This window comes from Podarcis vaucheri (assembly GCF_965113315.1).
Source record: "Podarcis vaucheri genome assembly, chromosome: 10".
Lineage (NCBI taxonomy): Eukaryota > Metazoa > Chordata > Lepidosauria > Squamata > Lacertidae > Podarcis > Podarcis vaucheri.
Genome location: NC_138748.1, coordinates 72,548,646 through 72,563,440, shown reverse-complemented (window position 1 = coordinate 72,563,440; position 14,795 = coordinate 72,548,646). Strand labels below are relative to the sequence as shown.

General features: G+C 48.8%; 2 protein-coding genes across 6 annotated transcripts in view; both read right to left on the bottom strand.

Moving 5' to 3' along the window:
* LOC309541264 (uncharacterized protein) overlaps window positions 1–14,795 on the bottom strand; it is a 76,498-nt gene that overhangs the window by 8,718 nt on the left and 52,985 nt on the right. Inside the window, exon 1 of one of the 5 annotated variants that reach the window (XM_082238914.1) lies at window positions 11,879–11,987. The exons of 3 other annotated variants lie outside the window; for them this stretch is intronic. The gene's annotated coding sequence lies outside the window, so the exon portion shown is untranslated. Of the gene's footprint in view, window positions 1–299; window positions 505–11,878; window positions 11,988–14,795 lie in introns of those variants that run through there. One more of the 5 variants, XM_082238913.1, reaches the window with a different exon arrangement.
* Window positions 3,224–7,839, bottom strand: LOC309541269 (uncharacterized protein). The gene has a single exon (XM_082238924.1). It carries the CDS (start codon window positions 7,792–7,794, stop codon window positions 5,785–5,787), a length of 2,010 nt encoding a protein of 669 aa, XP_082095050.1. The 5' UTR covers window positions 7,795–7,839; the 3' UTR covers window positions 3,224–5,784.

Genomic DNA, 14,795 nt, shown 5'->3' with positions numbered 1-14,795 from the left:
CCCCATCTCTCCATCCAGAGGACACCCCCCGCCCAACACGTGCCACACGGGGGTCTCTATCCAGGTGTCCATCGCGCCCGTTAACCCATTCATGGCCCGCCTTTCTCCGTGCAGATCCCACAGGGCCCCAGGGATGCCTGTGCGGGGGAAACGGGGCAATGAGGCCATCGTGGGGACCCCCTGGGTGGGGGTCCCATGTCCGCCGCTGCCAAGGCGCCTAAGGGGCCCACGAAATATGCTTTCGGAAGCTGGCGGGGGTCTCTGGGTCCTTTTCTCCCTCCCCCCCGCGACCCCTTTACCTCTTTCTCCTCGCTCCAGATTCTCCTTTCCTTCCCTGCAACATCCACGGGGGGGGTATCCTCCCCTGCCGACCCTCCTCCCCTTTCCGAAAGCGCGCCCCCCTTGAGCTACGGCGCAAAGCAGCAATCCGGCGCAGAAGAGCCACTTCCGGGAGAAGCAGGCAGTTTGGGAGGAGGGCTCATCCCCCCCCATTCCCGGAACAGAGGTCGGATGGCGAGGAGGAGGAGCAACATATCGGGGAGGGGATTTGGGGTTGTTGGGGCGGGGTGAGAGGAGGATGTGCCGGGAGGGGAGGGAAGAAATTGAAAGGGGGCGGGGAGGAAGGTTATTCCCTTCCCGTTTTCCTCCTGTAGATCAGGAGAGCGGGGGAGGGGCTGATCCTGGCAATCCAATTCCAAATTGGGGTCCCCCACCCCACAATGTTTACATTGCAAAATCCTTCCCTCGCCCACCCCACGCCTTGAGCCGTGCGTCCGTGCTTTAGGTATTGGTGCTCTTCAGACCAGGATGGGGGGGGACTGTTATACGACTCCCCCAAAACCCCAAGTCCCCACCACAGGCTCTGACTAAGGCCGGGACAATGACCGTGGACACAGGCACCTTCCATGCACAACAGCAAAGAGGCTCAGAAAAGCAGCCGATACAATTGTAGCAAGAAGCGGATACCATGAATCGTACTGTGTCCTCCGAGTATCCAATATAGAAAACTGTAGAAACGTCAAATACCGGTAATCGCCCCAATTCAACGGTTTGACCGATTTCCTTGGTTCCCACGACTAATGACTCCTCTGGAATTCGGGGATCCAGGGCTCACCCTGACTCCATAATCCCTTAGGAGGCAGGAGGCGATCCAGGGCAGCTCATGCCCCAGGCAGAAATCCATCGGATTATGGATTATTCTGGTACTTTGGGGAAAAGGTGTGGGAAACTGGGGCTGTTGACAGGGGTGGGTGATTGGTCCATGTTTCTGAATGCCAAAGACTCCTACTTTGTGACAAATCTGTGATGCATCAAAGATGCTGTGGAAAACTGTATTGTGGGAAATGGGGAGAGGTCTTAAAAATCCATGCAACCATCTTCTCGGGGTTCCTACTCTTGGTGTGTTTGAACCTTGTTGCAACAAATAAAGATCAGGTCAACTGACCGCCCTTTGCTTCTTTAACTTGGCTGGAGACTCCTTCTTTTGCTGACCAGAGGGACCCCCAGGGAGTGGCACCTTGACGAGCTGGGCAGCGGAGTAAATCCGCACCCCAGGATTTTTTCCTTCTCAACTCTTTCCCACCTGAGCCTCACCCCTAAAAGCCTGACACCCGCAATGTGACAGGATTGTGACTCCTGCCCTCAGCAAACAAAATAGCTCCCCCTCCCCCCACTGGAGCAAAGCAACCCGGGATGCTGAGGTCCCCCAATCCTTGAAATGAAAAGGGGGGGCTCGGGAAACCTTCCGGGAGCAGGCGGGGAGGGGGCTGCCCAGGCTCCAGAAGCTCCTTCTCAGTTATTCCTCCCCCACCCTCTCCTCCTGCCTCTCCTGCTTTCCTACAGCTTCTTCACTTGTGGGGAAGCTGTGGCCCTTGCACAGGGGCCCCTTGGGCCTGATCCTGCAGGGCTTACCTGGCATTCCTCCAGATGCAGGTGAGCCCTCCTTTCTCCTTCAAGGTGAACAGGGTTTCCCAAATTTGGGTCTCCAGCTGTTTTCAGACTACAGCTGCCATCACCCCTAGCTAGCAAGACCAGTGGTCAGGGATGATGGTGGAAAAGATCGTAAAATAGCTCCTTCTCCTTACGGGATGCACAAGGAGCCTGTCTAGGAAACAGTCAGTCTCCCAACAGTCAGAGAAACAAACAGAGACCAACCAAGGTAATGCTGGCTCAAAGCGGCTGCTATGCCTGACCTTTTATTAAGGTAAGAAAGGTAAAGGACCCCAGGACGGTTAACTCCAGTCAAAGATGACTATGGGGTTGCAGTTCTCATCTCGCTTTCAGGCTGAGGGAACTGGCGTTTGTCCACAGACAGCTTCCTGGTCATGTGGCCTGCAGGACTAAACCGCTTCTGGTGCATGACAGAAACCAGAGCGCACAGAAACACTGTTTACCTTCCCGCCACCTATTTATCTACTTGCACTGGTGTGCTCACCCCGTTGTGGGGAGCTCACCCCGTTGTGGGAATTCAAACTGCCAACCTTCCGATCAGCAAGACCATGAGGCTCTGTGGTTGAGACCACAGCGCCACCCACATCCCCCCTGATCTTTTATTAATAGACCTTCTGCAGCAGGGTCTGAAGCCACTCACGCAGGAGGAAGGTGGGAACTCTGAACAAAAGAAAGACCATACTTTTATAAATTTCAAAAAAGGTTGTCCACCCCACCGTTTCCCGCCTTTGTAGATCTGTCATGGAGGACGTCAGGAAAGAGGTGCCGCAGGGTGAGGTTACAGGTGAGGATCGTTGGTGAAGTGGATGGTGATAGTGACATTATTCATGTGTTTGCAAAGTACCTGGTGCTGGGGTCTGGGCTGCACCCATTCTATTAATGGCTGTCCCTTTTGTGATGCTGCAGGAATGGACAGAGGAAACAGCATTGGAAGCAACAAGCAGTGCATGTATGGGCGTTCACAGTTCCCACTGTTGTGCTAAGATGTGTGGAATGTGATCCATCAGAAGCAGTACAAGTCACTCTGAGACAGATTGAATTGTATAATAGTGAGAAGCTCACACGAGCCTGCAACCAGTTATCTGCTGTGCATGTAAAAAGGGGAATGCACTCTGCTTCATAAAGGAAATTGCTGCCGCAAGTTTGGAAGGATATTAACAAACAATATATCCTCTCCTGCCACCCTGAACATTCCCACAAGATGCTCCCATCTTTGTGTCAGATTGGAACTCTTACTGGGAGAAGTCAGTCTTTATTTGTGAATGGCTGTTACTTTGTTTGAAGAATGGTTTATTCAATAAAAGTGTCTTAGTCATGAATGGGTGTTTTTTTATATACCGTAGACCCAGTAGACGGCAGTGTGGAGTTGTCTATACTGGGTCTGTCATGACAGCAACAGTTACACTTTGTTCCATGTATTTTGTACAAAGTTTTACAAAGTCAGTTTCAGTAGCACATTCAAAGCACTACAAAGTACGTTTGTGGTATCAACATGACCACGTTAGAGGCAAGGCTTTACACTTTTGGGACTATAATGTATACATTTTCTTAATAACAATCACAGAAACATAACAGAGAATCCGCCTCCTTTTCCATAGACAGTACATCAATGGGAATTCTAGTCAGGCTTTCGAGGTGGCTCTGGCAAGTGAGCCCAGCTGCATGCGACAAGGGTGGGGAGGAGTTCCTTCCTGTCAATCAGCTTTGAGTATAGGGGTGAGTGACCCTATTCCTCTGGCAGGAGTGATAGTGGGGCTTCCTTGCCCGCTTCCATTCAGCTCTGCCATCCCCAAATGGCAAGTCTCCTTCAGCCCTTGTGGGAGGGGACAGGCTGGAAGCTGAAGGGCTTCCCTTGGAGTAGACTTTGCTTCGCTGTCTGTTGACCTCAATCTCTGTATTTTTAATGTTCTGTTGGGTACCTGCAGCTCCTCATTCTCCCTCTTGCAATAAGGCTTGGGGGACTATCTCCCAATAAATTACAGTATTTTAAGTTTTCTTCAGAATGTGCAGGGGGCAGGGATGAAGTTGTGGTGAAGAAGCAGTGTTTGGAGATCATGCGGTGGTGGGGGTGAAAGAGTTTGGTGCAAAAACCAGTCACACACAGATGCACCCGTCTTGCATGCTTGAGTAGAGCAACTCCAGGGCACGAGCCAAGTATCAGCAGGGTAGGGGCCACAAGCAGAGCAATTCCCACGCTGAGGACAAAAACACACATAGAGGCAGCAGGACTTATTCAGTAATAGTTCAATGAGCTTTCAAAGCATACAGTTCTCACTGGGTCCCCAGAGAGGCACAAAACTTAGCACCTGAGAGCAAATTCAGTTTCAGCAGTAAAAAAATACAGCACACAGGATATCTGACTCAGGCACACAGTCTGGCAGAAGGGAGCAAGGGAGGAAAGAGGCTGGAAGGACACAGGGCAATGGATGTGTGTGTTTCGATTCCTGCCGTCTGGGAGAGAAGTCAGCAGCGTAGCATCTGCAGGGACTTCACGAAGCAAAGCTTTCTGCCGGCTGCTTCCAGGCACATCCCAAAATACACACTGTCATTCGCAGTGTATTGGCATATCAATTGTTTTTCAAAGGTTATCGGGATATGGTCTAGAAACCAGCATTGGATAAGATATCAATATATCGCCCAGCCCTAATCCTCACCCACCACCAGCAATCCATATTCACCCTCTCCCCTTCTCTATCAAAAGGTAAGGTAAAGGTAAAGGGACCCCTGACCATTAGGTCCAGTTGTGACCAACTCTGGGGTTGCGGCGCTCATCTCGCTTTGCTGGCCGAGGGAGCCGGCGTACAGCTTCTGGGTCATGTGGCCAGCATGACTAAGCCCCTTCTGGCGAACCAGAACAGCACACGGAAACACCGTTTACCTTCCCACCTGAGTGGTACCTATTTATCTACTTGCACTTTGACATGCTTTCGAACTGCTAGGTTAGCAGGAGCAAGGACCGAGTAATCGGAGATCACCCTGTCACGGGGATTCAAACCACGGGCCTATGGTTTAACCCACAGCGCCACCCGCATCCCTGTCAAAAGGTACTTTATATCTAAAATTATTCTCACTATTGTGAGACATTACCTTCATTTAAAGAAATACAGCACACAGGTACACGTACCAGCAGAAGGGAGCAAGGGAGTCAAGAGGCTGGAACGACACAGGGCAATGTGTTTTGTCAGGGAATGGTCTGATGCCGAATATTGGGGAATCCATTCTCAAGGAGATCAGCTTTCCTCAGAAGAAGAGATGGAGGGGGAGAAACGGCCCCCCTCGTTTCCAGTGGTCTCAGAAGCAGGGAGAGACACAGACACAGAGCAGATTAGACAGGAGTTACCCAGTTCGAGATAATGGCAACACTCAGCTGGGCCCTGAAGCCGGAAGCCGGATCTCCTCTGAGTTCATTGCTGTGAAGAAGAGGGGACTCTGAGAGGAACATGTCCCGCACTCCATACATCTAAATGGGTTCTCCCATCTGAGACTCCCTTGATGTTTCTTAAACACTCCATTATAACTAAAGCACTTTCTGTAATCCTTCCATTTAAACTGCTTCTCCGCTTTGAGTTTGTTGATGGTTTGTCGGGTTTCAACTCTTAAAGTTCTTCCTGTCCATGAATCTGTTGATCATAGAATCATAGACTCACAGTGCTGGAATAGACCACAAGGGTCATCGAGTCCAACCCCCTGCCAAGCAGGAAAATGTAGGACCTCCCCTAGGAATGAACCTTTATTTCCTTTCCTGAAATTTGTATGGTTTGTCTCTTGGGTGTGTTTGTTGGCGTAAATTAAAGGGTTCCACTCTGACTGAAGCTCCTTCCGCACGCCATAGATTTAAATGGTTTCTCCCATGTGTGTCTGCTGATGTTTTCTAAGATTTCCACTTTGACTGAAGCTCTTCCCACACTCCAGGCATTCAAATGGTTGCTCCCGTGTGTGAGTCCGTTGATGTCTTCTAAGGCTTCCATTATGAAGAAAGCTCTTTCCACACTCCATACATTTAAATGGTTTCTCCCCTGTGTGAGTCTGTAGATGAATACTGAGGTGTCCACTCTGACTGAAGCTCTTTCCGCACTCCATACATTTAAATGGTTTCTCCCCTGTGTGAGTCCGTTGATGTGTTCTAAGGGATGCGTTGAAATTAAATCTCTTTCCACACTCCATGCATTCATATGGTTTTTCACCTGTATGAGTCCGCTGGTGTAATTTAAGGCTTCCATTCTGACGAAAGCTCTTTCCGCACTCCATACATTTATATCGTTTCTCCCCTGTGTGAGTCCGTTGATGTTTTCTAAAATTTCCACTTTGACTGAAGCTCTTCCCACACTCCAGGCATTCATATGGTTTTTCACCTGTATGAGTCCGCTGGTGTAATTTAAGGTTTCCATTCTTACTGAAGCTCTTTCCACACTCCATACATTTATATGGTTTCTCCCCTGTGTGAGTCTGTTGATGTATATTGAGGTGTCCACTCTGACTGAAGATCTTTCCACACTCCAGGCATTCAAATGGTTTCTCCGCTGTGTGAGTCCGTTGATGATTTATAAAGCTTCCATTATGATGAAAGCTCTTACCGCACTCCATACATTTAAATGGTTTCTCACCTGTGTGAGTCCGTAGATGAATGCTGAGGAGTCCACTCTGACTGAAGCTCTTTCCGCACTCCATACATTTAAATGGTTTCTCCCCTGTGTGAGTCCGTTGATGTGTTCTAAGGGATGAATTGAAATTAAAGCTCTTTCCACACTCCATGCATTCATATGGTTTTTCACCTGTATGAATCCGCTGGTGTAATTTAAGGTATCCACTCTGACTGAAGCTCTTTTCGCACTCCATACATTTATATCGTTTCTCCCCTGTGTGAGTCCGTTGATGTTTTCTAAGGGATGAATTGGAATTAAAGCTCTTTCCACACTCCATGCATTCATATGGTTTTTCACCTGTATGAGTCCGCTGGTGTAATTTAAGGTTTCCATTATGACTGAAGCTCTTTCCGCACTCTATGCATTTAAAAGGTTTTTCACCCGTGTGAGTCCGTTGATGTCTTCTAAGGACGCCATTCTTACTGAAGCTCTTTCCGCACTCCATACATTTAAATGGTTTTTCCGCTGTGTGAGTCCATTGATGTGCTCTAAGCCTTCCATTATCAGTAAAGCTCTTTCCGCACTGCATACATTTATATGGTTTTCCCCCTGTGTGAGTCCGTTGATGTGTTTTAAGCCTTCCATTTTTAATAAAGCTCTTTCCGCACTCCATACATTTATATGGTTTCTCCCCTGTGTGAGTCCATTGATGACATCTAAGGTCTCCATTCTGACTGAAGCTCTTTCCGCACTCCATACATTTATATGGTTTCTCCCCTGTGTGAGTTTGAAGATGAATATTGAAGTGTCCACTCTGACTGAAGCTCTTTCCGCACTCCATACATTTATATGGTTTCTCCCCTGTGTGGGTCCGTTGATGTATTCTAAGGTCTCCATTCTTACTGAAGCTCTTTCCACACTCCATACACTTACATGGTTTCTCCCCTGTGTGAGTTTGTAGATGAATATTGAAGTGTCCACTCTGACTGAAGCTCTTTCCACACTCTATGCATTTAAAAGGTTTTTCACCCGTGTGAGTCCGTTTGTGCAGTTTAAGGATTCCACTCTGACTGAAGCTCTTTCCGCACTCCATACATTTATATGGTTTCTCTCCTGTGTGAGTCCGTTGATGTATTCTAAGTTTTCCATTTACCCTAAAGCTCTTTCCACACTCCATGCATTTAAAAGGTTTTTCACCCGTGTGAGTCCGTTGATGTGTTCTAAGGCTTCCATTGAAACTGAAGCTCTTTCCGCACTCCATACATTTAAATGGTTTTTCCTGTTGCAGGTCGTTGATGTGAGCTATGTATGCTCATTCAGTGAAGCATATTCCACATTTGACACATTTTATTTTCTCTTCCTAATTAAACTGAAGGTGCCCGATCCCCTGAAGTTGTGACTGTCTTCTCCTTCACCTTCTTCAGAGTGGGAGGAAAGGAAATCCTGTTTGGGTTTCAAGGAAGAGAACAAAGGAAAAGAGAGCACATCAGATGCCATTAGCACCACCTCATATTTCAACATATCCTACATTTCCCCGCATCCTACCCTTCTTCCAAATTTTTAGTAAATGAAAATGCAATGTCATCAAATGATAGTAATGCATCAGCAACCTTTCATAATCCTCAATCAGCAGCAGGATAAAGCAGCATGATATTGGAATGCAGACTTTTCAAACCAATTGTTTCCTCACCAGGAAAGGCAGCTGCTCTCTTTCCATGAAAAGGCCCTCTCTTTCTCTGGTCCATCGTTCCTTTGGACATTTCCCATCCTCTGCAACATAATCGTCCATCCACCTCTGTCTCTTAATGAATCACCTGCACAGTCCCATTGGCCTCAGGAGGTCCATATGGACTATTATGTGAGACCTAGGTCCATGCCTTTTCCAGGGACTGTGGTCTGGGTTAGTCAGAGAACTAGTGACAAGTCTTGGTGCTTCGGGTCAGCTGAATGGGTGCTCAGGGAAGCTCCTGTTCTTGGAGATGGACCTCCATCTAGATGCCTTGCATTGCATGGAAAGAGAAGGAGAAGCAGACGGAAAGCAGCTGACGCATGGGAATCCCAGACGGAGAAACCCACCCCCATTGCTCCTTATAATAATGAGGTGCAGCCTGATCTTTTCCTGTCTCCTGAATCAGGACTATCCTAAAATGACACTTACAAATCTGAATACGAAAGGCAAATAGATAACTGTACTTAATGGAAACTTCATCCTTGAATATGTAGTATTGATTCATTAACAGCCTGAAGTTATGTTGTTTCTTGAAAAATAAATTTATTCCTGATCTGTCTTAAATATCATAATTATAGGATGGCTTGGGGTGTTAGGGGAGCGGTAGTACCTTTGGTAGGCGACATGTAGTCCACCTTGTGGGGTAATTTTTCCACCATTGGTCCCCACCCTGCACTCAGCTCTCACCTGTGGCTTCCAGAAGCTGTCAGCATGCAACAGAGGCAGCGATCCAAGCAACAGCTTCAACGGGCTGGCTAAACCAGGTGAGGATATCTGCTGGGTCTCAAATTCTTGGTGGGTTGGGGAATTCTGCTGCAGGTGAAGGCAGACCCTGGTGGATGGAGAGGAGGAGAACAACAGTGAATCCCACAGTCAAAAAGGCAGATTCCGCCCATGCTGCAGAGGAAAGTGAAGGGCTGAAGTGAAGCTTATGCCACCATTATCCTTCCAATTCGGATTCAGGCCTCATCATGGGACGGAAACTGCCCTGGTTGGACTGCTTGATGATCTCCGATGGGCTAGAGACCAAGGCGAAAAAAGCTCTTTCCTGATTCTGCTGGATCTCTCAGCGGCTTTGGAGACCTTTGACCATGGTATGCGCACATTTGACCGTGTGCAGTGGTTCCCCTCCTTCCTCCTGGGCCATGTCCAATAAGTGGTGTTGGGGGATGAGTGTTCAGACCTCTGGGCTCTCACTTGTGGGGTTCCTGAGGGCTCCATCCTCTCCCCCATGCTTTTTATTATCTATATGAAGACGCTGGGAGAGATCATCCGGGGGTTTGGGTTGGGTGTTCCCCAGTATGTGGATGATACCAAGCTCTACCTCTCTTTTAAATTGGAACCAGTTATGGTACTGTATGAGTGTCTGGAGGCAGTTGAAGGATGGATGGTGGCTAACAGATTGAGGTTGAATCTTGACAAGACAGAAATACTGTCCCAGGGGGAAAGGGGGCAGGCAGGTGTGGGAGATGCCCTAGACCTGATGGAGGTAACTGTGCCCCAAAAGAACCAGGTGAACAACCTGAGGGTTATTTTGGACTCACAGCTGTCCATGGAGTCGCAGGTCAATTCTGTGTCCAGGGCAATTGTCTGCCAGCTGGCTGAGTCCCTCCATGCCTGGAGACTGTCTCGCCAGTGTGGTGCATATTCTGGTAATCTCCTGCTTGGATGACTGCCATGCGATACATGGGGCCATCTTTGAAGGTGACTCGTAAACTGCAACTAATCCAGAATGTGGCAGCTAGAGAACAGAATGGGAGCAGCCGCTGAGACAACATAACACCAGTCTGAAAGGATCTTCACTGACTCCCATAATAATAATAATAATAATAATAATAATAATTTATTATTTATACCCCGCCCATCTGGCTGGGCCTCCCCAGCCACTCTGGGCGGCTTCCATAAAAACCAAAAATACAATAAAATATCACACGTTAAAAACTTCCCTAAACAGGGCTGCCTTGAGATGTCTCCTGAATGTCAGGTAATTGTTTATCGCTTTCACATCTGCTGGAAGGGCGTTCCACAGGGCGGGCGCCACTACCGAAAAGGCCCTCTGCCTGGTTCCCTGTAGCTTTGCTTCTCGCAATGAGGGAACCGCCAGAAGGCCTTCGGCGCTGGACCTCAGCGTCCGGGCAGAATGATGGGGGTGGAGACGCTCCTTCAGTACATTTCTGAGCACAATTCACATTGTTGGTGCTGACCTTTAAATTGCTGTGGTTGCATTTTTCAGGCATAGATTCCTGTTATGCCTTCAGTCACAAATTTATTTGCTGAAGGAATTTTTTGCTGTCTCTAAGCTTTCTTTCCTACTCTGCTTATTGTATGTCGGACTTGCTGTGGAAATCATTATGGAGGAGCAAGATCACTGACCTAAAACCCTACAGCATCACTCTCTATAGACCTGAAGGAGCGACTCCACTCCCATTGCTCAGTCTGTACACCGAGGTCCTCCTTCGAGGGTCTTCTGCTGGTTCACCCCCACACACCCCGTGAGAAGCGAAGTTACAGGGAAGCAGGCAGAGGGCAAGGAAATGGGCAACTATCTGACATTTAGGTGACAGCTGAAGGCAGCCCTGTATCAGGAGGTTTTTAGTGTCTGATGTTTTACTGTCTTTTATATGTACTGTAAGCTGCCCAGAGTGGCTGGTGAAACCCAGCCAGTTAGGCAAGGTAGAAATACTACAATCATTCTTATTATATTGTTATTCTTTTGTAGTTATTTTCGATTTCGTACTGCAATATCAGTTCACGAAATGTCATGGGTGGAGAAAATCACAGGGCTGCCCTAAACTGTAATCCCACCCACTACTTCTCATTCACATACAGTGTGTAAATTAGGGGAGGTCCCATACCTCACCTGTGCTAATACTGGCAGTTTTTGGCCTGTATAGGCACACCTTGTATGTAGAGCCTCCAGACAAAGGCACTGTCTATCATGAAAATGGGTCCTTTGACTGGGAAGAATCTCAACTTGTCAGTCATTCTGACACTGCCAACAAAGAATAAGAGGAACAGAAATGCTTTTGAGGTGCACCTTCTAGATCAATCCGGAGAGCCATTCCATGGACTCTGAACCCCTGTTTCTGATGGCAGGTGCACATTGTCCTCATCCTCAATGAAGCTGGCAGTGGAAAAGACATTAAAGATGGAAGCCTGAGAGAGAGGGAAAGGTTTCTGGCTGCTTCCCGGCTGGGATTGCGGAAACAAAGAGACGCTTCTGAGAAGGCCTCTCCCCTCTTCTCTTCCTCTCCGGATTTGAACCTCTGCGACTGGGCAGTGCAAGGGTTTATGGGGGCGTGAAGAGGATGCAGCTTGCAAGAAGGAAGCCACACGGGGGTCTCTATCCAGGCGTCCCTCGAGCCCGTTAACCCTTTCATGACCCGCCTTTCTCCGTGCAGATCCCACAGGGACCCAGGGACCCCTGCGTGGGGGAAACGGGGCAAAGGAGCCCTCTTGGGACCCCCTCGGTGGGCGCCCCATGCCCGCCGCTGCCAAGGCGCAGCACGGGTCCAGGGATCTAGGCCATGTCGACGGGACCCACGAATGGCGCTTTCAGGACCTTGCGGGGGTCTCTGGGTCCTTTTCTATTCTCCCCCCCCCGCGACCCCTTTACCTCTTTGTCCTCGCTTCAGATTCTCCTTTCCTTTCCTGCAACATCCGGGGGGGGCGGTGTCGCCTGCTGCCCCTCCTCCCCTTTCCGAAAGCGCGCGCCCCTAGAGCTACGGCGCAGGGCAGCAATCCGGAGAAGAAGCTCCATTTCCGGGAGAAGCAAGCAGGTTGGGAACAGAGTTCTATTTCCGGAACCGAGGTCGGATGGCGAGGAGGAGGAGCAACATATTGGGGAGGGGATTTGGGATTGTGGGGGCGGGGTGAGGGAAGGATGTGCCGGGAGGGGAGGAATTGGGGGGAGGGAGAGAAAGGTTTTCCCCCTCCCCTCTTCCATCTGTGGATCAGGAGAGCGGGGGAGGGGCTGATCCCGCAAACTAATTACTAAGTGGGGTTCCCCCCTCAATGTTTACATTGCGAAATCCTTCCCTCGCCCACCCCACGCCACGAGCCGTGCGTCCGTGTTTTAGGTATTGGTGCTCTTCAGACCAGTAGGGGGGGACAGTTATACGACTCTCCCAAAAACCCCAAGTCCCCACCACAGCCTCGGACTAAGGCCAGGACAATGACCATTTGCACAGGCACCTTCCATGCACAACAGCCAAGAGGCTCAGAGAAGCAGCCTATACAATTGTAGCAAGAAGCGGATACCATGAATCGGACTGTTTCCTCCGACTCTCCAATACGCCTAATGACTCCTCTGGAATTGGGGTCTCCAGGGCTCCCCCTGACTCCATCATCCCTTAGGAGACAGGAGGCGATCAAGGGCAACACATGTCCCAGACAGAAATCCCTCGGGATGGCGGATTGAATCCTGATGCATTCAAAGGAGAAGCGCAGGAAAGCCTTGCAGTTGGGGGGATGTCCGAATACCATTATGGTTCTTTGGGGAAGAGGATAGTTAAAACGTGTGGGAATGATACGGACCGGAGGGGGTACCTCCTTCTGACCCCCCTTTCCGTTGGAGCGTCCGAGGCGATGACCTCGAGGGTGCCCACCATACGCTCACTCTCAGCCCCCTCACCGTTACATAAGCACCACACTTTTCCCAGACCTCTCTCTCTCTCTCTTTTCCACGAGCGAAATAAGCTCAAATATTCCCCTATCTTTCCTATGCCTATCTGCGCTCCATACTTAGAACGAGTAGACCGAGTGTTCCTGTTTCTCCGCTGATTCCTATGGCCCCGCTTTAGCCAATCACAGCCATGCATTTGTCCTGCAAGAGCTAGCTCAGGGAGCTACTGCACGCCTCATTTCACCCCTGACAAGCTGTTGACGGCCCCCCACTGCGAGAACAATGGATCCGAAACCAGAGACCTCGTAAAACTGTCAAACTCCTGCTACAATGTATCCATTCCTGCTAAAATGTATCCATCCCGTTTCCACTTTGATCTGAGTATGAAATAGGCTAGAAAGCATTGAAATCTTCGAAAATTCATATAAAATCAACCGTAACTCCGATTTCTTCGCTCTTGGTGTCATTCAACTCAGCTCCCCTTGGACTCCATGATGCTACCCCTACTTCCATAATCCCCGAAGCGACAGGTCACGTACACAGGAACTTCTTAATCCTGTCAGATGGTTTCCCAAAACCCTTCCTCCGGGCAATACTAAGTGGCAGACGATGCATATTTCTTGCCCATTGTCTTGCCACCACCGGTACTCAATAAATGTGTATCTATGTACATTTCTTGCTCTGCATATCCCCCCTCCCTCATCCGAAATGTTAATGAATGTAATCCCACCCCTTCTTAATCTATTCATGGCGTGTGAAATATATTCATGACGTAATTTGCGAAACATGACCTTCCCATAATGTATTCATGATGTTTCCTGCACTGTATTCTGGGTTATGGAGGGAAATTTTAAAAGCTTGTGTCGCCCCATTCTCGGGGTTCAATGCCTTTTTGAACCTGTTGCGCAATAAACTCGGATCTTCGTATTTTGCTCCTGTGTCCGGCTGAGCTCCTTTATTCTCCACAAGGACCCGCGGACTTTGTCCGACGAGCTGGGTGGCTGTGCACTCACGCACCCAGATTTTACCGTAACAGGGAAAATAGGGTTACCAACGGGCAGGGTGACGGGCTCATTTTTCTAAATGCCAAAGACTCCTACTTTGTGACATATTTGTGATGTATCAATGACCCTGTTGAAAAATGTTTTGTGTTAAATGGGGAGAGGTGTTATAAGTTCTTGCAACCATATGCAATTGTTGTAAGAATTTTAAGGTCTAATTTATACAAAATAAATGTTCTAAGAACACACACACACCACATGTCTGAATCCAACAGAAAAATTTCTGGAACCATTTTGTCCCTCCCCAATTAACCTCAAATATTTCTCTGCAAGGTCATAGTGGGAAACTTCCCTATTCTCTAGACAGCATCTTAAAAAATAGAGACATCACCTTGCCAACAAAGGTCCATATAGTAAAAGCTATGGTTTTCCCAGTAGTGATGTATGGAAGTGAAAGCTGGACTACAAAGAAGGCTGATCGCCAAAGAATTGATGCATTTGAATTATGGTGCTGGAGGAGACTCTTGAGAGTCCCATGGACTGCAAGAAGACCAAACCTCTCCATTCTGAAGGAAATCAGCCCTGAGTGCTCCCTGGAAGGACAGATCCTGAAGCTGAGGCTCCAAGACTTTGGCCACCTCATGAGAAGAGAAGACTCCCTGGAAAAGACCCTGATGTTGGGAAAGATGGAGGGCACAAGGAGAAGGGGATGACAGAGGACGAGATGGTTGGACAGTGTTCTCGAAGAGACCAGCATGAGTTTGACCAAACTGCGGGAGGCAGTGGAAGACAGAAGTGCCTGGCATGCTCTGGTCCATGGGGTCACGAAGAGTCGGATACGACTAAACACCTAAACAACAAGAAGACATGAATAAGGGACGCGGGTGGCGCTGCATTCAACATGTGCT

Bases quoted from the DNA above. Each gene is read 5' to 3' on its own strand.
- LOC309541269 (XM_082238924.1), bottom strand. From the start codon at position 7,794: ATGGAGTGCGGAAAGAGCTTCAGTTTCAATGGAAGCCTTAGAACACAT.